We start from the raw sequence: 26810 nt of genomic DNA, 5'->3' as shown, positions 1-26810 counted from the left end.
CAGGAAGATTAAAAAAGTCTATAAAAGGTAGTCGATTTTAAGGTTTCAAATAGAGTTATTTTACTACATCTTTATATGTACCTAGGGTGTAAACTTACACTCGAATGTAAAATGCATATCTATCAAAATGTCTTCTCTTAGTTTTAGAAACAAATTCATCTCTTCTTAAAACTAAACATACCAATGTCATCAGTTCTGGAAATATGGCATTTGATGATTTGGTCACACCAAAATTAATTTGAAATAGAATAAGTGTTTTAGAAGACAATTGTTAGTTATAAGTGGCCTACATGTAAGTTAGAAATAGTTTGTTCCACATTGAGGAATTAGAGTTAGAATGACTGATAATAGATCGGTGGGTTACTCCATCTATCACCAATTGATTTTAGGATGAAATTCTGCCAACCTTATACGTGATCACTCACTCCTCCGACGTAAATTTGTATACAGGTCCAATAAAGTTTATCATTAATATATCTATGTTCATAAATTAATAATGGGAAATGTTGTTACATACTAGTGGCCCAAATATGAAATATGCGACTTTCTCTTAGATTTGGAGTATGTGCACCATATATCAATTCAAGAACATTACAGATTCCATATGTAGATGTGAAAACTGAACCTATCAATTGAGTAATTGACACTTGACAGGAGAATCAGAACTGATACCATAACCACCACTACTACTACGCACAGTACTAGCCAAGATAAGTAGGTCAATTGTGCATCTTTAAATCAGATATTTAAAAATGCATTTCACCACTTTATACCCAATCTTCTTGGTAGCTAGTGCCACTTTAACTATCACAACAATAGTATTATTCTATTTTGACAAGTACCTACAACTTTCCAATTCATTCACTTACCTACAACTTTGCCTTACATATTTACAATGCGTTTAATAAACGCAATATCTTCCTGTATCGTTCCAATTTTATCTAGTGTTCATTAAAAAATCAAAACAAATTACCTAATTAAATTCTCGTTTCTGACAATAAGGTACGGCGAATAGACTGTAACGATCATCAATACAACATCTAAACTCAAAGTATTCTCCTCTTCTCCTTTCTTTCATAAACTTATATACTCATACTTCCATTATATCAATTTGTATTTGGTTAATGCATGAAATATCAAATTAAATCAATTGCGTAAAAAATTTCTTCTTAATGATCATACAGAGCAAGCATGGCATCCACACAAGAGCTACCACCTTCGACATCAATCTTGGAAAATGAAGACAAAGCAGTAGTGAAGCAGATGATAAAAGAGGCAGAGAAACTCCTACTATCGGAGAATCCTAACGTCGAAAATTTGCAACTACAAACGGCTGGTTGTATACTAAACATAACCAAAGGAAGTCGATTGCATATTCATAGTAAACATGATTGGTGTGGGCAAATGAGTGGCCGAGCCGCGCTTCCGGCGGACATCCCTATAGGAGGGACGGCCAAGTTTGTGCACTATGGAGCTCCATCAAAAGGCTCCAAGGCTGCCGTGGTGTATGCTAGTGTGAATAGCGCATGGCTCTTAGCTTGGTCTATACCACTTGGTGATGAGCCTAACAAGGTATGTTTTTCATGCACTTGAATAAGGAAAACATATTAAAATAGAAGTAGAAGTCTATTAAGTCATATATTATGCACGATAATCATCTAAATAGAGGTAATGAAACAAGTGCCCGAAAATTTTCATATTCGGATATCAATATATCATTTTCAGCAAGTTAGATACGTCTTGGAGATTGGATCGTTGTGTAATTAGGTTCACATTTAAAACTTTATCTGTTGTCATATTGTCTCGAGATACAACTCACGCATATATAACACAATTGGTAGAGGTCTAGAGGAGTGTAAATGTACAAACAGTTTGCTTGCCTTGCCTACACAAAACTTGTACTCGAGCCGAATCGATCAAAGCCTTTTCAAGCATAAACTTTGAAGTTCAACTTATCTTAAAATTCTGTTGAGGTAAATACACCTCCTTGCGGAATTACTCAAGTGACAAGAACAAATACAACTAGCAAGTTCCTACTTCTAGTATGTTCAAGGTCACAACAAAATCACCATAATCATGATCTATCTCCCAAAATCAGAATTCTCCAATAATATCAACCAACAACCACAACAAGATAAGCAATTCAACAATATTAACAATGAAACAAAGACACACAAATTTTTACGTGGAAAACCCTTCAATGAGAAGAGTAAAAACCACGGGGACGATTAGGAGTCCACCCAATTGCTCTTATTATGATAAAAGGAAGGTTACACAAACCCAATTCCAAGTCCTCAAATGGGTACACAAATTACCCAACAATAGACATCATAATTAGCAACTTACAAAAGAGGAAGATTGAGAAATATCACCAGAAAAACAGAGCTCAATACAGCAGCAATATCTCACAACCAGAGCACCAAAAGACGATACACCGTCCAGAATGTAGCCCAAGATGTCCCGGATATGCTGTCAAAATTTCAGCCAAATCGGACCACGAACGACCTTCGATCGAGGTGTTTTGTAAAACTGTGCCCAGAAAACCGAGAAGGGGCTGCTCTCCTTTTCTTCTATTTTCTCACTTTCTTCTCTCTGTGTTTTTCTCTTGCGTATTCAACACACCTTCTGCCAGTCCAAGTTGAATACTACCCCATATTTATGAAGCAAGCCAAAGTCCATTTTGGCTCCCTCACATCCACGTGAGTTTTGCCCCAAAAGTCAAACTTCTAAAAGTTTGATAACTTTGGCTAAATAACCCAAACACAATGAGTTTTTCCACATAGGAAGGGACTCATGGCCCAACAAATCTCCCCCTCCCGACTATGTGGAGGTGGTTGCCATTCCGGCAATCAAACGACAAGTCTCAAACTTGCCTCTTGGCAATGCTTTAGTCATCATGTCGGAACCATTGTCATCGGTATGGATCTTCTCAAGCTCAAGGAACTTAGCATCAAGAACATCACGTATCCAATGATACCTCACATCAATATGTTTCGACTTAGCATGAAAAGTGGAATTCTTAGCAAGATGAATTGCACTTTGACTGTCACAATACAACACATACCTCTTTTGTGTAAATCCAAGTTGACAGACAAATCTCTTCATCCAAAGCAATTCCTTACATGCCTCTGTCGCTGCAATAAACTCCGACTCCGTAGTGGACAACGCCACACATTTCTGCAACCTAGATTGCCAAGATACTGCTCCCCCTGCAAAAGTGATCATATAACCCGAGGTAGACTTCCTCGAGTCAATATCACCCGCCATGTCAGAATCTGAATAGCCGACAAGAATAGCCTTGTCACTTCCAAAACAAAGCTTCATATCTGCAGTGCCTCGTAGGTATCTCATAATCCATTTAACTGCATTCCAGTGCTCTTTTCCCGGACTAGAGAGAAATCTACTTACCAAACCAACTGCATGTGCTATATCAGGCCTCGTACAAACCATTGCATACATCAAACTGCCCACTGCTGAAGCATAAGGTATATGCTGCATACTTTCCTTCTCTTGAGTAGTAGAAGGACTTTGTTGGGCACTCAATTTAAAATGCAAAGCAAGAGGAGTACTCACTGGTTTTGCTTTCTCCATATTGAACCTTTGAAGCACCTTTCCAATATAGCTTCTTGAGACAACCATAGCCTTCGAGCCTTTCGATCACGGATGATCCGCATGCCTAAAATGTGTTTTGCAGGCCCGAGTTCTTTCATAGAGAAAGTCTTACTCAACTGTTGCTTCAAGCTTACAATTCTAGCCACATTTTGCCCTACAATCAGCATGTCATCGACATAAAGAAGCAAAATGATAAAGTCATTGTCAGAAAACCTTTTCAAGAAAACACAATGATCGCAAGAAGTCTTCTTGTAGCCTTGCTCCCCCATAAAGGAGTCAAACTTGCGATACCATTGTCTCGGAGCTTGTTTTAGGCCATACAAGCTCTTCTTCAATTTGCACACATAATCTTCTTTTCCCTTGACTTTGAAGCCCTCTGGTTGTTCCATGTAGATGTCTTCTTCAAGGTCACCGTGAAGGAAGGCAGTCTTCACATCTAGCTGCTCAATCTCCAAATCAAGGCTAGCAGCAAGACCCAAAACAACTCTAATAGATGACATCTTGACAACCGGTGCAAAAATTTCTTCAAAGTCTACTCCTTTCCTCTGATTGCAACCCTTAACAACAAGTCTAGCTTTGTATCGTGGTTTCTTCACATTCTCATCTTGTTTTTGCTTGTATACCCACCGATTCCTCAAAGCTTTCTTTCCCTTTGGTAGCTTCACAAGATCAAAAGTGTGATTATCATGCAATGATTTCATTTCATCTTCCATTGCATCAATCCAACACTGCTTGTCATCACTATCCATAGCTTCCTCAAAAGACTCAGGTTCTCCCCCGTCAGTTAGGAGAACATAATCAGAAGAAGGGTACCTCATAGAAGGATTCCGGTCTCTGATAGACCGTCTTACAGGAACTGGTTGAACTTCAGGAGAGCCATGATGATCTATCTCAATAGCATCATCATCAACATCATCATCAACAGGATCATCAACCTCAGGAATATTTCCATCATTGCCATTACCTTGCACTTCTTCAGCCGGTGCAGGTGCAAAAGTCAAAGGAGGTAGATCCAAATCAACCAGATCATAACCATTATAAGATGTAGTCTCTTGTGCCTTCTGAATGTCTTCAATAGTCTGATCTTCAACAAACACTACATCCCTACTACGAATTAATTTCTTCTCTACAGGATCATAAAACCTGTAGCCAAACTGGTCTTGACCATAACCCACAAAAATGCATTGGCGAGTCTTAGAATCCAACTTTGATCTTTCATCATTCGGAACATGCACATATGCCTTACACCCAAAGACACGTAAGTGATTGTAAGAAACCTCCTTGCCGAACCAGACCTTATCTGGAACATCACCATTCAAAGAAACACAAGGAGACATATTAATCACATGAACAGCAGTGAATAAAGCTTCACCCCAAAAGTGTCTTGGTAACTTTGCCTCGGAAAGCATGCACCTCATTCTCTCTAACAAAGTTCTGTTCATTCTCTCGGCCACGCCATTCAACTGTGGAGTTTTCTTCGGAGTTCTCTGATGTCTAATACCCAATGACTTGCAGTAGTCATCCAAAGGTCCAATGTACTCACCACCATTATCAGAACGGAGACACTTTAGCTTCTTACCGGTTTGCCTTTCAACCAAAGCTTGAAATTGCTTGAACACATCAAGTACTTGATCTTTTGTTTTCAAAGCATACACCCACAGCTTTCTTGAACAATCATCAATGAAGGTTACAAAGTAAAGTGCACCACTAAAAGTTTTAACTTTCAAAGGACCACAAACATCAGAATGAACAAGGTCAAGCAAACCTGATTTCCTCGATGGAGGATGTCTCTTAAATGAGACTCTGTTTTGTTTTCCAGCGAAACAATGTGAACACTTGTCAAGTTTTGCACTCTTCAAATCAGGTAGTGCATTCTTCTTGATCAGACAACTTAGCCCTTTTTCACTCATATGTCCAAGTCTTCTATGCCATAGCCTTGCTGGATCATCATCTGCTACATTTACACGATCTGTGGAAATTGTGGCATGCAACAAATACAGGCTTGTGTGCTTCTTCCCGCGAGCTAGCACTAAACTACCTTTAGTGAGTTTCCACTGACCACTATAAAAGGTACTACAAAAGCCTTCATCATCGAGCTTGCCAGTGGAGATCAAGTTCAATCGAATGTCTGGGACATGTCGAACATTCTTGAGCACTAACTTTGCTCCAATGTCAGTCACCAAGCAAACATCTCCAACACCTACAACTTGAGCCAAACCATCATTACCCATCTTCAATACCCCATAGTCACCTGGTGTATAAGATGTAAAGAATTCCTTCCTTGATGTCACATGAAGTGAGGCTCCACTATCAATCACCCAACTTGTCTCATAGTTAGCTAGGTTCACCAAACTCTCATCATGCACAATGATAAGATCTTCAACAGTTGCAGCTGCAGCTCGATCATCATTATCTTGGTCTTTCTGATCTTGCTTCTTATCTTGTTTGCCATTGCCACCCTTGTTATCTCTTTTCATCTTGTAGCAGTACTTCTGTATATGACCCGTTTTATCACAATAATGGCACTTCAAATTCTTATATCTCCCACGAGACTTGCTTCTACTTTTATCTCTGCCACTAGGAGCCCTGCTCTTACCTCTACCTCTGTTCTCAGCAACATATGCTTCTTCGGGCGAAGATGACACACCATGAGATTTCTTTCGCATCTCCTCATTCAAGATACCAACCTTAGCAAAATCCAAGGTGACTTTGCCATTTGGTGCCGAGTTACAAAGTGTCATTCTAAAAGTATCCCATGAATCAGGAAGAGTACCAAGCAATAAAAGACCATGAATCTCATCATCAAACTTTATATCCATGGCGGACAATTGTTGGATAATGCCATGAAAATCATTCAAATGATCAGATAAAGCCTTACTTTCTTTATACTTCAATCCCATCAATTGCTTAATCAAGTACAATTTATTATTGCCCGACTTGCTAGCATAAAGGGAATCAAGTTTTTGCCAAAGAGACCTTGCATGAACTCATCATTAATGTGGTTAAGAACATTATCATCAACCCATTGACGAATAAACCCACAAACTTGTTCATGCTCAAATTGCCATTGCTCATCAGTTTTACCTTCAGGTTTCTCGGTACTAAACACAGGTAAATGCCAACTTTTGACATACAACAAATCTTTCATCTTTCGTTTCCAAAGGTGATAGTTAGTACCATTCAAACTGACCATTCTACTACTGTTGATATTACTAGAATCCATGGAGAAATCAACAAACAGTATACCGTGGCTCTGATACCAGAATGTTGAGGTAAATACACCTCCTTGCGGAATTACTCAAGTGACAAGAACAAATACAACTAGCAAGTTCCTACTTCTAGTATGTTCAAGGTCACAACAAAATCACCATAATCATGATCTATCTCCCAAAATCAGAATTCTCCAATAATATCAACCAACAACCACAACAAGATAAGCAATTCAACAATATTAACAATGAAACAAAGACACACAAATTTTTACGTGGAAAACCCCTTCAATGAGAAGAGTAAAAACCACGGGACGATTAGGAGTCCACCCAATTGCTCTTATTATGATAAAAGGAAGGTTACACAAACCCAATTCCAAGTCCTAAATGGGTACACAAATTACCCAACAATAGACATCATAATTAGCAACTTACAAAAGAGGAAGATTGAGAAATATCACCAGAAAAACAGAGCTTATTACAGCAGCGATATCTCACGAACTAGAGCACCAAAAGACGATCACACCGTCCAGAATGTAGCCCAAGATGTCCCGGATATGCTGTCAAAATTTCAGCCAAATCGGACCACGAACGACCTTCGATCAGAGGTGTTTTGTAAAGCTGTGCCCAGAAAACCGAGAAGGGGCTGCTCTCCTTTTCTTCTATTTTCTCACTTTTCTTCTCTCTGTGTTTTTCTCTTGCGTATTCAACACACACTTCTGCCAGTCCAAGTTGAATACTACCCCATATTTATGAAGCAAGCCAAAGTCCATTTTGGCTCCCTCACATCCACGTGAGTTTTGCCCCAAAAGTCAAACTTCTAAAAGTTTGATAACTTTGGCTAAATAACCCAAACACAATGAGTTTTTCCACATAGGAAGGGACTCATGGCCCAACAAATTCAACTCGAAAAAGAAAAGAAATTGAAATAATTGTAAGTTTTTTCTACTAATTTTTGACATTCCAGTCAATATTGTGAACTTTTCACTTTATTTTTAATAAAATCCTATAACATGTAAAGTATACTAGCTAATTAATATGAAGTTTTCGAGTTGAACTTATTTATGCTCTCTCACGGAAATTTCGAGCAGATCGAACTCGAATTATTCCTGAGTTAGCTAGATTGATTAGCCATTAATCTCCTAATGGTGTAAATGTAAGAACGATATTTTTTAAATATTGAATCAAAGAGAGAGAACAATTTGGATCTCTCACATCACATGATGAATATATGAATAAAAAAGTAAAAAGAAAGATAATTATTAGATAATGTGCATCATATACGTTGTGAGATTAAATTTTTATCTAAAGTAGCAAAGAGTTTCAATCGATTGACCGTACCATACATGACAATTTCATCTAAACTACAAATTGACACAAATGATGATTGTGGACCATTACCATTTCTTTCATCTTTTAACGTGATTACAAAAATAGTCTTAGATCTTTAATTTTACACAGAGTTGTTACAAAAACATTTAAATTAAGATACTCTTGAGTAGTCTCAATTGGTTAGTTTAATGTATTACTAGAATTTTTTGCACGCGATGCGTGCTTGAATTTTTTTCGAAACAGAAACTCGATTTTCTTCGGCACAAGAGTCAAAATTTGAACATTAGACATACAAAGTATAATTGTTTTTGTTAGTTGCAAAATTTGATTGGTTAAGTTTATGTCACTTAAGTCTCTCACCATTTTTTTTGTTGTTTTTTTACTTTTCAAAGTTAAATTCTATGAACAAAATAGAAATTTTATTGAATTTATTTATGATTTCTAATATTATAATTTTTTAGTTGATTTTTGAATTAAGTACAATACTTCATAAATTGTAAAGAAAGTGAACACTTTGATTTCAAGTCAATTTTTTCATAGGTTATAGTTTGTAATAAGTGAATTTTTAAGTTTTTATAAAGTTTTCTCATTCAGTGATTTGCATAACGTAAATTATGCAATTTTATGATTTTAGTTGACTTGTGAGTGATTGTTATAATTATATTTTTGGTATTTTTGTTTGAAGCCCCTTTTGATTTGTAAGTCAAATTGTAATTTAGAATGGGAAGGGGGGGGGCAAAATAGGCATTTCAAAAGAGGACACCATTGCTCTCCCTTCCCTTATATAATAGAGATGAACTTTAAATAAACCTTTAAGCATCACGAAAATATTTATGCATATGAACACGTACAATTATATACGTTCTCGGTATTTAATTCTATGCTTTTGGCGTGATTCTTTTTGTATTGTTTGTAAATTGTAAGGTATACGTTGAAGATGGGCCAAAAGAGAACTATAAAGTCATAGATTGGTGCGAAATAGAAAGAAAATTGGAAGCATCCGGCAACACAAGTTTGTACGAGGACTCGTCCACAAAATGCAAGTCAATTGCTGAGCTTAGTGATGGCAAAAAAGCTAAACTTGGTGCCATGTTCCTCAGTGGATGAGATGGCTAGAGTTTGAAAATACATGTTGGAGTAATTAAATAAATAAATACAACATGTAATGGCTCCTCCAACTAGCAGCTACAGCCTACAAAATCTAGAGTCCATGTTGAAATCTTGTATTAAGTAAATTAATGGCTCCATCGGAAAACACAACATTTGTATTTCGGCTTTGTTTGGAGATGCATTTTAGCTACTTTGAAGTGCTAACGACATATTTTAAATGCTAAAATGATTGATAGTGTTTGAGGAACCGTTAAAATAAACTTTCAGGTGGCTAAAATTACTTAAGTTTTACCTTTTCAAAATCAAGTGACTGAAATTAATTTATCAACTAATTTTGCCAAACAGTTAAAACTAATCAGTTATCTTATCAGTTCCGGCACTTTATCAGTTTCAGCTTTCAGGTTTATCTTATCAGTTTTAATTAACCTATCAATTTAAGTATATTTTCAGCTAATAATGTCAAACAAAACCTTCAAATATAAATGAAAAAGTACAAATAAAATTATAGTATATAAATAGTGTAAAAGTTAAAACGTTGAAAATACATGTATATATATATGTACACTATATTTCAATGCCTATAAACCACATAAACAAAAATGTCATATATGTCTCTCAATAAGTAAACTTCATCCTTTTATGATGTTATATTGGTCTTTTCTTATGATGTTATTGCAAATCACTAATACTTCAACTCCATACTCGTACACAACACATGATCACCATTAGAAGCTTACAACACTATTCTTTTCAACTTGTAAAACTCGTCCTTATCAGAAAAAATAAATTTACTTTTAATACATAAAAAACATTTATTATCGACAAGAAACTATTTCAATTCTAAAACTCGATAAACAACACGTATACGAAAATCACGACGGTGAAAAAAAAAATTAACTTATGAAAGTAAAATAAATTAGCAAAGATTAAAAGGTGAAAGAGAATCGGAGTCCATCTAGAACAGTGAACTTCGTATGTTAGCGCACATGTAATAGCTCAAAAGCATCATACATATACTACAACGAAATAGATGGGAATCTCTCTTTTAATATGATTCTCTTTGCTAGATTTACCTTCACTCAATTGTTTACGCATAGAATCAGCTGCTTCTCAGCACAACCCTTTCGAGGTTTGCAAATCATCAAAATAGCGTAGCACAGCAAGCGAAAACAACTGGAAATAAGTTCTCGTTCGAGAAGAGATTACTAACAATTAGAATGAGAATCTGATTACTGAAAAATTATTCTGCATTAGCTTTTCAATACAAGTAGTAATGAAAATAAAACCGTGACAAGAAAGAATATCATCCTTGATTCTACAGAACAAAGGGGTAGGCAACTCCTAGGCTTAGGGAGAAAACAATATCATGTTGTTTTACAAAAGAATCGAAAATAACAGAGAAAAGAAGAGTATTAGAACAGCTAGATTAGATAGGAGGCCTAGATGATGAATTCTCTGAAATATCGATCTCTGGAGGATCATAACATCTCTTGTGATCGCCTTACACAACGGCTGACCCTTTTCCTAAACTCGTCCCTTTTCTCCCTCCACATCTTCTGCAAATACAGTATGACAAGCCTATATTTAGTTTCTTGTATCAGAGTCATGTTCATATCGATAGCAAACTGGAAATGCACGAACAAATACGCAAAATTAATTAAAGGAACAAACTATGCTAATCTTAGAGAGCAAGACTTACTGCGGCCTCAACATTTGCTGGAGATTCGTCATTAGGACTGGAAAGCATTGATATGATACTCAAAACGATACTCTCAACCTGTCCATGAAAGATTATGTAGTATAAGCAACAAACAACTACTAATATCCGAGAAAGCAAGATGATCGACTTTCTATTTCTGTCAATATGGTTAAATGCAGATATACAAGTTAATTGTGAAAAGCCTATTCTTAGTACATGCTGAGCTTATCACTGAGAAACAGAGAACAACATACAGATTTACCCTTAAATGGCATTTGAAAATCAAAGTACATTTACTTGTATAGGACTTACAATTATTTTGTAGTATTCCATGTCAAATTTGTTATATATCAACTCAATGGTGCTAAATTTGCGTGATAGAAGTACATGATATGCATGAGAGTGTAACTTATTACAAAATCGAATCTCGTTGTAAGTTACTAGACATTATGATTTACATGATGAGATTACCTAAAAATACACGCAATACCAAAAAAACAATGGCAAGAAGTTGTTAGATTCCTTGATAACATACCGTTTGAATGGGAGTCCATCGTTCACTTGCGAGTTCGTATCCATTCGGGTCATCACCAGGAGCATGAAGTATTGATATGCAAACTCTACCATCTGGATAAACTGTTATTTCCAATCAATAAGCACCATTAGAAACAAGCTCTTTTCTCTTTCTTTTCTGTTTTTTCTTTTTTGAATGCGCATCAAACAAGAAAATGAGTCTGTCTTATAAGAGACCGCCTATTTTTATATTAAAATTAGACCGCCTTTTTTAATAATTTTTGCACGAGAATAGAGTAGAATTCAAACTGAATGCAAACACTTGTGACTGGTCCAGAAACAACAATCACATATACATATAATGCCTTAAGACAATTCGGGTATCATATTTTTTTATTAGAATTTTGGTCAAACCGTTTGAAGTTTTGAACAAGAAAACATTAGAACTTTGGTCAAACCATTTGACAAAAGACAAATTGATATTTTATAACATCGGAAAAAGTTGCCACCTTTTCTAAATTAGCGAAGTAAAATCCCCAGGTTTAGAGATACGTACTTTAATACAAAAAAAATTCATAGCCCAATATCTTCAAGTAGTCAATTAATAAGTGCTGAAAAAAGGACAACTATTTCGAGACAATAATTCAAAAAAATTAACTGACCATTGGGATGCCACATCTCTGATGTAAACCGAACTGATGGTGGGCTATTGGGATAATTCTTTGGAAATTCCATAATTGCGTTGAAAAATCCTCCTTCACTGCAAACAACAAGATTTGTTACTCCTTTTATTATCTTTCTCATTTTGAATCTGGACAGTATTTGCAATTAAGCTATTCGCAATTAGAAAGAATTAAAATATTTAAAGTCTATTGTCAAATGTGCACGGTTGATAAGAAGGTTAAAAAAAAAAAAAAATATCTAACAAACTATCATTCAAAAAAAAAAAAAAAAAAAGAGTTTCTGTGTAAGAAACCGCCTATTTTAAAATTAAAATTAGGCAATGGTAAACCTAATACTACTATTTAAACAGAATTAGCCCAAATAGTGACTAGATTAATTTCTTTCGATGACTAATTTAATTCATTTAGTGACTAAATCTACTTTTATATTAAAATTAGACCGACTCTTTTAATAATTTTTGAAATTAAAATTACACCTTCCTCTGTTTTCTTTAACACTAAAAAACTAAACAAGCTGGAATATTGCAGCCAACTTGGTACAACCCCATCATGATCAACCATCATATTAGAATCAATAATTGTACATTAAGTGATGTGGAAGATAAGATTAAAATCTGAAATAAAGATAGCATCTTTTTATTTTGGTGGGTGGGAAAGCTAAGAATTTTAATAGCAAAAAAAAATATCAATTTCTTAATTATTTATTCCAAAAATACCCAATTACTGGAAATTTATCCATCAAAGTTCAAATAAGCAAAATGAAAAAAGAAATTAAGAAGACTATAAAAAAAAAATACTCAATAACCCATATAAAATATAAAACCAACAGCAAATTAATCCATTAGAAAAATTGAAAAAAAAAAAAAGATGATTGAGAGAAAAAAAAACTTACTAAAGTGTATCAGAAGGACCAATAATGGTGACAATCCATTCATACAAATTGTTTTCATCTAATAAACCAGCAGAAAACCCATCAACAGGATGCTTGCATAGATCTGTTAAATACCAACAAAAAAAAATTCATTATATCAACAATCATGAAAAACAAAATTTCAAGTAAATTATTGAAGAAATAAGCTTTTTTGGGGGGTAAATATGTAACAAAAAATATGAAATTGATATAAAGTTTATACCTTTGAGCTGTTTTTGGAGAAGTAGAGAAGCTTGAGAAGGTGAAGTTGAAGCCATGGAAGAAAGAAATCAAAAGACAAGAAAATATAGTGAATCTGATATTTTTTATGTGATGTAGGAGAAAATTTGCCTTTTTATAAATTGGGGTGATGGTAATAATGTTAGCTTTTAAAGATTATGATTTTTGTGGGTTGTCTTTGTATTTATACTTTAACCATATTGACACCCTTGTTGCCAAAATTATAATAACAATTGGTTTCCTAAAGGTAAAGTTTCCGAAAGTGCGAATTAGTTAATTACCTAAGCATATACGGAGTATATTTGTACTTTACCATCAATAGTTTTTTTTATTGTGTGTGTGAGGGGAACTTTATCATCAATAGTTAAAAAAAAAAAACAAGAGGAGTAGTATTTAAGTAAACTAGTTATTGGACCCGTGCAAACTGCACGGGAACTTTCAAGTAATTTTTTTTCGCTAAAGTCATTGAACAAATTAAATCAGTATACAACATAGACGTGTTAATATTAGGATACATAAAAAGGTATCATCAATTTAGTAACAGATTTAATAATAGCTATTTTATTCGAAAAAAAATTAATAAGGTGAACCTTATATACTTAAGTGATGAATTTAGAATTAATAAATAACAATCTCCACAAATATCATTAACATAATTGGCATCAAGAAATTAGGCAACTATCTTCATTAGTTAGTAATTAAACATTTTGAAACACTTCTTTGTACACGACGTTAGTGGTAATATTCGACTTCGCACGATCTTTATCACAAATTAGAATCTTCAATCCTTTTTTGCTCGTAACTCTTGAAATCGCCACAAAAATTGTCCATGGCTGAAAACCGGCCTAGGAAGATATAAACCAACATGAGAGAGAGATTGCCCTTGGCTTTTATTAATTGTCATTGCAAAGCAAACAACCAAAGGAAATTGTCTCCTTTGAAACTTGATAGGAAATTTTGTTCCATCAGATGGGGTTAGTGTCATTCGAGGAATAAACACCTTGTCGCCTACGTTACTTTCAGATATGACTACAGCTTCAACGATGCGATTACCAAGGTGTTTGACAACCAAACGCGTACCATTACATAACCCAGAAGTTTGGTCAATATTCCGGAGAAGCATTACCGGTGCACCAACCTTTAGTCTCATATTATGATTTGGTAACCCAGAGCATTTGATTGTATTAAGGAATTCGGTTGAATACATTTCATGTACTCCAAAGTTTGCCTCTTCTTTTGAAATTGCATCAGAACTAAGGTAAGTTCTTTCTTCACCAGGCAATTGGGACAACACATGAACGTTAACCGTCTCAACAATGTCATGTGTTGGCGCAAGTATGGCTCTCTCTTGGAAATAAGTTGCTTCCCATAAATGAGCTTCAAGGTCAGGATATGTGCTGTTGACTACGGCCGCGATAGGGTCATCTCCTCCATGAATCAGTATATCGTCAGGTGTTTCTACACAACCCTCCCCATCATTAGGCTCTCCCGCCTCCCCATCCCCAATATTTAATATCCACTCTGAGAAATTTCGAATTTCAACAACATCTGTGTTGTTGGACCTTGGCCTCAGACGCATATTTTTTGTTAGTCTGAGCACTCGGCAAAAATCCCACAAGTAGGAACTATTGATTGCAGAGAAGACAATGTCTTGTCTGTTTCCTCCTGGGATAACAGGTAATATTTGTCTAACATCACCAGCCAAAACCATTACCTTGCCACCAAACGGCAAATTTTTGTTTATGGGATTCACAGATTGCATAACATCCTTTAGACTCCTATCCAGAGCTTCAAAGCAGTATTTATGCATCATTGGTGCTTCATCCCAAATAATAAGTTTTGTCTTGATAAGCAGACTTGCTAGGTCTCATCCTGCCTTCATACCTACACACGTCGAGTTCTCAGTGACGTTTATAGGAAGTCCGAACCTCGAATGAGCAGTTCTTCCACGTGGGAGCAATAAGGAGACAATTCCACTTGAAGCGACTGGTAAAATAATATCTCCATTACGTCTTAACGCAGCACACAATGTTCTCCAAAGGTAAGTCTTACCTGTTCCTCCATAACCATAGACAAAAAAAACACCTCCTCTTCCTTGCGAGACAGCGTCCATAATTTCTTGGAAAATTCCAATTTGCTCAATAGTTAATCCTTGGAAAAGTTGCTGAAACTCTTCATTTTGTTTTCCTCTGTCATAAGATAGCTCATTCATTATGAGCTTATTTTGACCTTCTAAGACGATTAGGTCATCTGGATATGGCATCTCGCTAAATCTACGAAGGGTGCTACCGTTACTCTGTAGCTTAGCTTCAATCTCAGCCAATGCATAATTCTGCAATTGTTCATCGCTCAGGTGCAAAGCTTCACAACAAAAGCATTTATAAGAGAAAAGGTTAAAACAATGTTAAAGAATATACATGTCATAACATAGTAAGGAGGCTATAAATGTTCAAATACCTTAGTCTCGTAGAATAGTGCGTTGTCTATGTAGGATATCTTCCGAAAGAAGATGCCAAGTTTTCTGCCATATATTTTCAGGTTTCGATAGACTACATGATAATAGCATTATACAAAAAAGGTTACATAGATAGTGTCCAGATTCTCTGAAGCTTGCCTCCATTATCGCATCAACATACTCCTTGTCATCATCTAACAAACATCTAGCATAACATGCTTCTTTGAAGGTGGGATGTAATACACCATCGACAACGCGTATGTCTTCATAGCAAGTTGCACCTTTCACATAATTCAACAGGGTCCTCAAGTAGAATTTTTCACCAGAGCCAGGCGTGACATGATAAATTCTGCCAATTGCAAATCCTTTTTTCCGTGAAGTCCATTCTCTTGTGTGTGCTTGCCACACAAATTTTGTAGGAAACTCAACATAGCTTAATTCTCTTGCTTCATCATGTTCTTTGTTGCACTCCATCCAGGATAGGAACTTTGTTTTCTCAATGTATGGTCTTTCAAGCACTTCCTCTACATCGGCATCGTCAGTGAAAAGGACGGTTTGTTCGTCAGGTAGATGAAAACTTAATCGTTCGACAGCAGGGATTCTAAAATGTATGGGGAACCCATATATTCTCCACATAGCTTCACATGGCGATATGTATCGACAAACATAATACATTTTGATTTCATCAATTTTTTCAGGATCTTCAGGATTTTGACAATTATGGTATACAGTCGCAGTGACTCTATCGTATCCCTTGTTTATATATTTAAATAGATACTTGATTGAGCGTGATTGATTACACCATTCAACATTGATATGTGCACGATACTTACAGAGTAATTGAGAGTTGTATGGAACAACGAATCTATTATCAAGCATGACACCATTTTTTTCAACAGTTGCTCCATTATCTCTTCTTCTGTATACCGGATAACCATCTTCGTCCACTGTTGTTCTCTCATTAAACCTTTTTGGGAAATGTTTTGTGCACATTTTATCCACCATACACGGGGAGTCAAGATTAGAAGCACCACATGAGCCATGCATCATGTGTGTTGCAACTATCTCATACAAATCTGGATTTTCATCTTTGTTCGGTAACTCAGCACATATAATTTTGTCGACTGCTTCTGCTTCTGGGAACTTGTCATCCCGATGTAAGAATAACAGTATATGTGCATGCGGCAAGCCACGCTTTTGGAATTCTATGGTATAGACAACTGCATGTCAAAATGTCAGCTAATTAATTAGTAAAATTTTCACGCCTAACTTAAAAAAATAATTATGTGTATGAAATTAAAATGTAAATATAATTTATGTATGAGTATTTGATTACCGGCTCTTACTCTGCCGAAAATATTTCGGTCCTTCAAATCCTTAACCAATTGGTCGAGCTTCATCTTAAACACTCGAACAATAATGTCTGGTCTATCTTCAGGTCGTAATCCCTTCTTAGAAACAAATCTTGTAATCTCAGGCCATTTTGGATTACATGTGAAAGTAATAAACAAATCTGGATAGCCATACCATCTGCATATTGCCATTGCATCTTGATAGTTCTCCCTCATATAACTGTGTCCTCCAGTGAATGATGCTCGTATAACTACTCGACTACCAGTTGATGCTCCTTCTGTATCTCCTCTATCTGCTGCACCTCTTAAATTCTTAACATTATCAGCTCTGAAACTTTTTTGATTATGTCTAACGAACGACAATCTTTGTGCTTCCATCATGGTGTAACCATCGACACTTAATTGTTGCAATAATCTTCGAGAATCAAATGCAATTTTGTCAATAGGTTAGCATGAAGATCTTTCATACCCTTTTGTATTTTAGAAATTCGCGTATCGTCAACCGTTTTGCATTTGATATGAGCAACAATCTACTTAGTGGAAGGGAACTACTGTGTATCTTTCGAACCTTTTGTTGAACAAATTTATCATTGATGAACCTATTAAATTGACAACATTACAAATATGTCTTTCAAGTTAGTACATAATTTTTTTTTTTGATAAATTAGTTTTATTCCATTTCATAAAATTCCAGAGGAGGAAACTCAACTCAGTCCTATGTATTCCTTCCAAGAAGGAAACTTTTATAGTGAATACACACCCAAGAAAGAGGAGTTTAACCAACTCTTTCAAATACATCCTAATTCATCAAGTCATCAAGCTAGATTACAAATCTTTCGCCCAAGCTCTACAACCAAGCTAAAAAGTCATCTTGTCTAGATAGTTAGTACATAATTGAATTTAATTATTTTTTATTATAATAAATGTCTCACCATTTTCGTAATTTGTATGCACGCTTCATTCTAGGGTTGACCATCATTATTGTAGTACTTCGTGATTGTAAAAACAACCCTACAAAATCATGATATATTGTTCAATTAGAAAAGAATAACCCACGTAGATCATATATCTCTTTAAAATAAATTAAGTTTGGATTAAAACGTTCACCTTTTTGATCATTGTTAATGATCAAACCTTTTGCGAAAAGTGTGATGTGTTGTGAGACAATATCCCAACTATTCTTTTGTATAGTTCCATGAATGAAATTGCTCAAAAGGCACAATATAGTTGCAGTATAACTAATCATATTAATAAAATAAGTAAATTAGAATCAAAAGGATATATATGGTATCATGGTCAACATATAAAATGTGATGATAAAAAACTTTAAATTTACCTTTTATCTATAATGATAATATGTTGCTTATTGATGTTTTGAGTAGTATCTAATTCCACGGCACCTAAATATATAACCATTGCTAATACACCTACAAAAACCATTGGTTGAATATTCAGGTTGTGTGATTTAAAAATAATAATATATATTGTATTGGACCATGTCAATAAATACCTATTTCAATGTTGTCAGTTGCTTGAAGTGTTTGGAGTTTGCATAGCTTTGTGAATTTGATAGTTGCTTCCATAGTCCACGTGTATCTTATTAAGTAATGAGATGATTTATGTATTGTATTGTAGTGACCGTTAAAGAATTGATATCGGTATTATATAGGACCCATAATTGACTGTGTGTTTTTTAGAATCATATTAAAAAAACCGATTTGCTTGTATTATATTATAATATTAATTGTAAATAAACGATTATGCTAAAGTAAAGATTATATGTAAGAAAACCTCACGGGATTTGCTTGCACAAAATATTGCATAATCATCATATTCTTTACTAAAGTAAAGATTATATTCTACATAGTGTATAGCCGAAATAGCCGAAATGATAATTTTTCCTAAAGTAATTCAATCATCATATTCTTTCCTTAAAATATTGTTCTAAGAATTGATTGATGAAAGCTAAGAATTGGTTGTAGTGACAATGAACGATGGAATTACTAATTACTTAATTAGTGAGGATTTTCTAAAAGTTGTAAACAAATTTCCTTTTCCATTGTCTGATATCATTGCACGGCCACCTCTTTACTTAATTAGTGAGGATTTTCTAAAAGTTGTAAACAAATTTCCTTATCTATTGTCTCATATAATTGTACGCCCACGTCAATTTGTACGTAAATTTCTACACAAAGCATTGGTTGAAATTAGAAGATGACACGTGGCAATTTTAAGATGACACGTGGCATAAGCAAAGAGGTGGCCGGAAGAATTAGAATGAAGGAGAGCGGAGGAAGCTTCATGTCTTGCCACGTAGGCTGAAGTTTTCTTGCTTTAATATTATATATGATGAATTTTTAAACCCTGTAATTCGAAATAGGATCACGATTCTGATGACATCATTCATAATCGATGATGTTAGCTTTTCTTCTTTATTTTCATAATGCATAAAGCTACAAATTAAGCATATATATTCATCGCACAATGGAACAACTGATACCATAGCACGAAAGGATAGATAAGAATGTGCGATTTTCCTCCTTCCTTTTGCAGTTATTGGTTAGACTATTTTATCCGAGTCTTATATGTATGCGAGGTAGTAAAAACATATAAACTTATACATAAATTACTGATAGGAGTTATCGAAAGGGAGAAGAGGAGGAATAGACAGTTCATTCGTAATATTTTCTACTTTCTTCAAAATTAAAAACTAAAATCGCATGTAATAGTTAATAATAAGGAGGGAGTTGCTCTTATTCTATAAGGAAAGAGGAGGAAAATGCCAACCCTTTTACAAAAAAATAATATCTCAAATTTAATTTTTAAAATTAATGTTATGTTTACACGTATAATAATTAGTTTGTGATTTTGTGGTTTCATTATTATTTTTGTAAAGTTGAGATGTTATTTTCTTTTATATTAACTATTGAAATACTATTTTTAGTCAAGGAGTCGAGGTTTAGGGTTGAAATGCCCTGGTGGAAATAAGGGCAACGCCCTCAAATTTTCGAAGTATGCAGTTTAATAAATCATTAATTGATTTCGATTTTAAACCCAATCTATTTTATGTTAATTAGAAATTCAATCCTATTAATTGAGTATTATATACTCTCTCGAAAACCTAATAAATTAATTCTCCCTATTGTGTGGATGTGAACTGATACACTATTAGTAAACCACGTTAAAATCTCTGTGTATTTTTCTTATCCTTTGCCCATTAATCGCATCTATTACAACAACGAAAATTCAAACTTTGGTATACCTTCTTTTATAAAATAGAGATTGAATTATAATTTTATAATCAACTTAATTTTGAATGATATTTTAATGGTATTGTTATTTTTCTAACCAAAAAAAAAAAATAGTACTCCCAGATTGCATCCTAGGGACTACATAGGGGAAAAGAACAACACACAAGTAGTACCCAATTAGCGTAAACGGCGGCCTTTTGGGACCCATTACCCAAGTGTCGGCACGTGTGGGGCCTTCTTGTGAGAATCAATAGATTTCTTTCCACTTTCTTAAGTAAAGCCAAATCGATCAACAGTCAATTTGTTTTGCGACTTCAATTTCCTTCTATTTTTGATTTCTTTAAATTCCTTTTAAACTAGACACACAATTTGAACATCATTTTGATGAAATTGTGTTCGATTTAGAATTGAGACACAGGACCTTATCCAATCCGGCCCGAATTTATAAAATTTGAACAAGTGTGATCAATGCGAGAAAAAATCAAACCTAATAAACTCATTTTGGCCAAAGTGAAAAAAAAAAAAAAATGAAAAACAGCCATCATATAATCTTGCTCCGTGATAAAGTAAGAGAGTCTATAGAAAAGGGCTTTTCCTAAGAGGCGCTAACCACCCGAAGAGGAAACAGTAAGGAAAACCTCGCCTTTAAAAAGCCTCTAGTAAAATTTGATCACATGACCTTAAAATCATAACACTAAACCTTTACACTAAGCTAAATTTCGCTTAGGAAACACTTATGACTTATCTATTAGGTGTAGAATTTAGTCTTAGGTTCCATAAAAACTTGGTAGTCCCTTTTCCTCAAGGGTTCTGAAAATAGATCATGTATATAGGGGAATAATAACACCCTCATATGCTAAAGAGTTATGTCAACACCAAGCAACATCAACACTTTGTACACTGCATAACAAATAATCAAGTTATGAGTCGCCTGTCCCCTACATAATTTATCATCATAATATAGAAGATCAAACCATACGCCGTTTTCCGATTTGCCTATAAATGTAGAAGAAAACTTCAAACCATATGTGTTTGCCAATTTGGCTAAAAATAGGCGTGAACTCAAACAAATGATTGAGCTTCCAGCAATTTCTGATCCGCTATAAATGCAGAAATTCTAGATATCCGAACAAATACAGTCATTTCGACTCAAAAAAAGCAGTAAGCACTATCAAAAGTTATGAATCCAACAACGCGTACGAGGCATTTTTCATGAGATCTTACTCGATCCCATTCAAAACCTTTAAAATAACTTACCTGATCCCCAGCCAAAATCCCAAAGTACTTCTATAAAACAGTTGCCCATAAATTTTTCCCCCCATAGTACCAGGCTAGAGCACAATGGCAACACCTAAAAAACAGCTAATGAAGCAGCTCAGAGAATCTTTGAGATACGTAAGTGCATCATAGCATTTCTTGTGATTTCCTCACACATCGACTGATTTTTTTCCTGAAACCATCTTTGTCTTCCCTCCATTCCTTCTGCATATTCACAAAAGATAAAATTACGTTCACTTTCTTAGGTAAGAACAATTTTCATTATAAAAATAACAAACAAACACAAGACGAGATGATTAGCCTGCCCACAGAAGTATTAGACCATGACCGAACTTTCTGATCAAATTATCTTAGTGGGTTTCACTAGGTTTGAATACACCAAATCTTCATGACACAACCAAAAGGAGAAATCCAATTCTTAACACCAACTAAACATTAACATAGAATAAGAATAGTTGAATGCCTAAAAGCAAAACATGTTGAAACGCACAAAATAAGAATCTGCATAACAGCATTGCAACTTACCGCGGCTTCAACGTTTGCTGGAGATTCGTCATTAGGACTAGAAAGCATTGATATGATACTGAGGACGATACTTTCCACCTGATAAATGAGATAGAAATTCGCATTAACAACGTGTTTCTTCAAAAACAAGTTTGGAAAAGGTAAAAAGAAATTAGAGAGACAAAAAGGAAACTGGGAGAGTTTAAAAACCCGAAATCCAGTTCAAGGGACTAAAGCCAATAAATACTAAAAAATTCCTTGGTAACGGGTATCAAGAAAGGGAAATGCAGGCAGAACATAGTTTGAAAACATGGTTTAGGTCACAATCGCAGCAACGGTCACGGTGATGGGGGAACGAGGATGATGTGGTTGTCATACCACCAAATATCGGCTCAGACCATGAGATATCCCTTGAACCCGCCTAAAACACAGTTTTTTACACCTTTACGATGCGGGATCGGTAGATTAAAAAGACCTTCACGACATGGGCGGTACGGTACAATACGGCCTTGTTTTGACACCATACGTTACAGAACTCAATTCCCTTTCTGATTGTTTATTAATTTTTTATTTCCCTCCACCCTTCTGCCTTAATCGATTGCTCTTAAATCCCTCTCCACCAATTCTCACCACCTCCCAAGGGATTTGAGTTCCCCCATCTTGAGCAATTCAGGGAACCACCCAACTACTGCCAAATATAATCCCAAGCACTGCTTGTCTCAACTATCACCGGTGCCATTTATGCCCCGCTATCCTCACCACCACCAGAACCTCCAATAACCACCAACGCCAGCCCGACCAACACAACCCCTATCAAAATTGTACTCACCGCGACTACCACATCAAAACCCAAAACCTTCTCCAACCATTACCTCTGTCAACCGTACTTCCATCACGACTACCAACTACCAAGATCAAAGCCACCACAACAATGACTACTCTGACCAAACCACTGCAAAACCTAAATCTAAACCTTAAACAGAAATTAACCACAACGTCGAGCCACCTCTTCAAAACCATCAGCCATGGTTTTCCCTGACTCAAATCCACATAACTTGGAACTTAACAAAATTCCAAAATAGAAGGACATCCACCCACATAACTAGCTTTAGACTTTAGGTGTCACTGTGGCTGTAGCTCAGGACCATGGATGAGGGAGATGAGAAGAAAAAAAGGAAGGAGATGATACCAGGAAGACAAAATGAAGATGAAGATGGAGAGAGGCTGCACATGGCATTTTCCCTTTCTTTCCATTTCAGAAGCTAAACATCAGAAAGGGATTTTTCCCCTAACCTAGCCCAACATTATATCAAACCAGTTTTATGAATTCATTTCCTCTCATTTCCCTTCCTATATTCCGTTCTGTTTCCATTGAGCTAGCATGCTTCGTTGAATAACATGATGTAAGGTAAAAGTTTGCTTCCGCAATAATAAAGTGGCTTAGAGGTTTCTTAACACTTGCCCAAAAAGAACTTCCCTCCTCGCTCTCTTTAAAAAAAAAGAGAGAACTTCCTTGGAATAACATTAATATTGGAGGATGCTCCCTTGGAACATTTGAAGTGTTTCATTAATAAACTAACAGACCTAAATTATCAGCTACCAATAGTTCATAGATATTTCATAACTTTTGGTTCAGCACTTTGACAATAATTTACAGTTGCGCAATTGCGCCCTTGATTTAATCAATTCACAACATTGAGATGGCATGAATGCCCAAAAGAAAACGAAAACATAAACCTAGATAGTTATGTACCAGATACATAATAATAGTAGGTATACAACCTGCACACATGATCAAATATAGACCACAACTACTACACTTCACATTACTGACAATGACAAGATGAAACCCATCTGAACAGGGTACAAGTACCAATTATTTTCCATCAAGATTTTTTTGGGGAAGCTGGAATATCAGAAAAATACGTGTTGGTGGCAAAACTTTTTGACACCCAACAACACAACATTGACAACAATTGAGCTTAATAAGACAAAATCATAAAAGAAAAGTGAAAAATTCTCAATTCATTCAACACTCACCGTATGAACAGGACTCCACCGCTCACTTGCAAGCTCGTACCCATTTGGGTCATCGCCGGGAGGATGAAGAATCGATATGCAAACACGACCATCTGTATAAACTATGACATTCCAACAACAAACACTAATGAGCAATTGACCACCACGTAAAATTTCAAAGCTATGACATTTTGTTCGTAATAATCAAGCGAAAGATAGGCAAAGAAGAAACCAACCATTTGGATGCCATATATCTGATGTAAACCTCACTTGCGGAGGGCTGTTTGGATAATTTTGTGGAAACGTCATAATGGCATTGAAAAATCCCCCTTCACTGCACAGCAGAAGGTTAGTAAGTTTAAATAACAACAGCCAACTATGATGAGGGAATCTAATTGTTCCGAAATTGCAAATGTTAGTAAAATTAAAAACTCAAGTCAGAAAAGATAGAAATTTGGCAGCAAAATTATCAAATTGAACCATCACATAGAACATTAACCCTTAATTGCACACCCCAAAACAAAAAAAGAACGAAAATAATTGTTCCTATTTAAGTCCGATCAACTACACTAACACATTGGATCATCCAAAAGAAACAATTATCTTTGCAACAAAGAAAAAGATAGGACCTTTGAGCACCCAATTCAACAAAGGAATAAGAAATCAAATCAATTGGCAACTACGAATCAACAATTAACACCAAGAATTCAATTTCAACTCAAGATCATCCTACAAAATCATCGAATTTTCGCTAAATCATACAAAATTAAAACCCTAATAAGAATCAAACAAGAACCCATAAAAAGAAGCAAAATTTACACAAAACAAAGAGGAACAAAATCCATACTAAAGGGTATCAGGTGGCCCAATAATCGTAACACTCCATTCAAACAAATTATTCTCGTCAACCAATCCAGCTGAAAACCCATCAACAGGGTTCTTGCAAAGATCTGCAAAAAAAGAGAATTCTGTCAACAATCTTTCACAAAATCAATCATAAAACATCCAAATTGAAAAACCCAATTCAAGAAATCAACTAATCAATCAAAAAAAAGTGTCAAAATTAAACAGAAACAGAGATCAATTGAAATTGAATTGGGGTTTTACCTTTGAGTTGCTTTTGAAGCAGAAGTGATGCTTGAGAAGGCGAAGCCATCGGAGGAGAGAGAAAAACAAGAAAACCCAAGTAAGATTTGGCGATAAGAGAGGGGTTTGCACAAATAGAAGATTCCAGAAGAGGAGTTGCTTGAGAATCCGCTAATTTGCTCTTTTTCTCTCACTCCCACTAAAATTTTCAACCTCTGCAAAATTGGCTCTACTTAATACGGACAATTGCATGGGCCAAAGGAATTAGCTATTAGAGAATAAACGAGTATATATATATTTACCGCTTATTCATTCTTTTTTTGCGGTTATTTTTTCTATGGAGATTATATCGTACCAAAAAAAAATTAAATATCGCTTCGATCCACTTTAATTCTACTATTTTATCCCGTCTCTTTTTTCCACTACTCGCCACCCCGCCACAACCTGTCACCACCTACCACCACCTATCTCCCCTGCCACTTGCCACCACCCACTTCGTAAAAATATTTATTCTAATTGGCGCTAATGGACGTTCGGACATGGGGTCGTAACTATTTTCTTTTTGAAATATGGGTGATTGAGGAGGTGAAGGTGGGACTGGTTGTGGCAAGAGTAGGGATGGGAATCCAACCAGGATCATATCCTAATGCGCTTCGATTTAAAGGAAAAAAAAATTTGAGATTACTCTGACAAATTAATAATTCGCATCCGACTCCATTTAAAAAGTTTGAATCTCCGTCGAGAAGGGTCGGAGTCGAATCTCATAAAAAATTCACCTAATCAGATTTAAAATCCAACTTCTTGTTGGGTCGGGGTCGGATTATGCATAAAAAAAAAGATTAATTTAGGAAAGAAAAATCCCTAAACATGAGGTGGTAGTTTGGGAAAAAGAATAAAGGATACAGTTGGAAATATTTGGTGGACTTGAGCGATTTTAATAAGTTTCTGGACGATGTTTAGCATTCTAATATTCTATATATGTATTTGCTCCTTTTCAAGAATACTATATGCACACTATACGTGCAAAGTCCAACGATAACTGATAAATATTTTGCAATTTGTAATTTTTTAGATAGGTTTTTCCTTTTTTTATTTTTAAATTAATAGAGTGGTAGGTGTTGTAGTTTTTTTTGTTTAATTAGGGGTATATTTGTCAAACAAGGTGGACACCAAAGTACTCAAAAGTTCTCATATATAGATAATAGCCTTACATGCACGCAATGCGTGTGATAGCATATGAGGTAGAAAATAAATTAATTGGTTAGAAAAGTTGTCTTTACATTTTGTTTTCTCAAAAAACTGATGCTTAGTTTAAATGTCTTACTCTCCTTTTTTCATCTCATTTGCTAAACACCGCCCTAAAATTTCATACTAACGCCCTAAATACGTATTTTTATACACTACCTATACCCTTTTTCCTTTTCCTTTTGCTTACCCATTCCCCCTTCCTGTACTAACACTGTTACCCTCCATGCTCCCCACCATACCCCATTCCCCCTTCCCTGTACTAACACTTTTACCCTCCACGCTCCCCACCATTGAGAACCACCGGAACAA

General features: G+C 35.3%; 3 protein-coding genes and 1 pseudogene across 4 annotated transcripts; 1 reads left to right on the top strand and 3 right to left on the bottom strand.

Annotated features, from left to right (window-relative positions):
• The first annotated feature begins 882 nt into the window (after positions 1 to 882).
• Positions 883 to 9467, top strand: LOC104900145 (hypothetical protein). The gene is made up of 3 exons (XM_010687500.4): positions 883 to 1051; positions 1185 to 1572; positions 9078 to 9467. The coding sequence occupies exons 2-3, from the start codon at positions 1192 to 1194 to the stop codon at positions 9258 to 9260; spliced, it is 564 nt and encodes a 187-aa protein (XP_010685802.1). The 5' UTR covers positions 883 to 1051; positions 1185 to 1191; the 3' UTR covers positions 9261 to 9467.
• Positions 9468 to 10465: 998 nt separating this feature from the next.
• Positions 10466 to 13563, bottom strand: LOC104900144 (ubiquitin-conjugating enzyme E2 7). Of its 2 annotated transcripts, none has more exons than XM_048648454.2 (6): positions 13292 to 13563; positions 13051 to 13153; positions 12138 to 12235; positions 11498 to 11598; positions 10963 to 11040; positions 10466 to 10841 (listed from the first exon to the last, which is right to left on the bottom strand). In XM_048648454.2, the coding sequence occupies exons 1-6, from the start codon at positions 13344 to 13346 to the stop codon at positions 10788 to 10790; spliced, it is 489 nt and encodes a 162-aa protein (XP_048504411.1). In that variant the 5' UTR covers positions 13347 to 13563; the 3' UTR covers positions 10466 to 10787. The 2 variants fall into 2 exon arrangements, with proteins under 2 accessions (XP_048504411.1, XP_010685801.2); XM_010687499.4 differs by having other exon boundaries at positions 10466 to 10819; positions 13292 to 13542.
• Positions 13564 to 14089: 526 nt separating this feature from the next.
• On the bottom strand, positions 14090 to 17496 carry LOC125499425 (uncharacterized; annotated as a pseudogene).
• Positions 17497 to 21327: 3831 nt separating this feature from the next.
• On the bottom strand, positions 21328 to 25521 carry LOC104900143 (ubiquitin-conjugating enzyme E2 7). The gene is made up of 6 exons (XM_010687497.4): positions 25275 to 25521; positions 25015 to 25117; positions 24404 to 24501; positions 24189 to 24289; positions 22170 to 22247; positions 21328 to 21848 (listed from the first exon to the last, which is right to left on the bottom strand). Exons 1-6 carry the CDS (start codon positions 25321 to 25323, stop codon positions 21771 to 21773), a joined length of 507 nt encoding a protein of 168 aa, XP_010685799.1. The 5' UTR covers positions 25324 to 25521; the 3' UTR covers positions 21328 to 21770.
• Positions 25522 to 26810: the final 1289 nt, after the last annotated feature.

This window comes from Beta vulgaris, chromosome 7 (genome assembly GCF_026745355.1).
Source record: "Beta vulgaris subsp. vulgaris cultivar EL10 chromosome 7, EL10.2, whole genome shotgun sequence".
NCBI lineage: Eukaryota > Viridiplantae > Streptophyta > Magnoliopsida > Caryophyllales > Amaranthaceae > Beta > Beta vulgaris.
This window is presented reverse-complemented; position numbering and strand designations above follow the sequence as displayed.

What these genes read in the sequence shown, in the direction of transcription:
- LOC104900144 (XM_010687499.4), bottom strand. Translation starts at nt 13,346, where the DNA reads ATGGCTTCAACTTCACCTTCTCAAGCTTCTCTACTTCTCCAAAAACAG. An exon ending in AGAGATGTGGCATCCCAATG is followed by an intron (nt 11,599 to 12,137) that starts GTCAGTTAATTT and finishes TGGAAATAACAG; the next exon opens with TTTATCCAGATGGTAGAGTT. An exon ending in GATGGACTCCCATTCAAACG is followed by an intron (nt 11,041 to 11,497) that starts GTATGTTATCAA and finishes TTTCATGGACAG; the next exon opens with GTTGAGAGTATCGTTTTGAG.
- LOC104900145 (XM_010687500.4), top strand. Translation starts at nt 1,192, where the DNA reads ATGGCATCCACACAAGAGCTACCACCTTCGACATCAATCTTGGAAAAT. An exon ending in TTGGTGATGAGCCTAACAAG is followed by an intron (nt 1,573 to 9,077) that starts GTATGTTTTTCA and finishes GTAAATTGTAAG; the next exon opens with GTATACGTTGAAGATGGGCC.
- LOC104900143 (XM_010687497.4), bottom strand. Translation starts at nt 25,323, where the DNA reads ATGGCTTCGCCTTCTCAAGCATCACTTCTGCTTCAAAAGCAACTCAAA. An exon ending in GCTTCAAAAGCAACTCAAAG is followed by an intron (nt 25,118 to 25,274) that starts GTAAAACCCCAA and finishes CTTTTTTTGCAG; the next exon opens with ATCTTTGCAAGAACCCTGTT. An exon ending in GGGCCACCTGATACCCTTTA is followed by an intron (nt 24,502 to 25,014) that starts GTATGGATTTTG and finishes TCTGCTGTGCAG; the next exon opens with TGAAGGGGGATTTTTCAATG.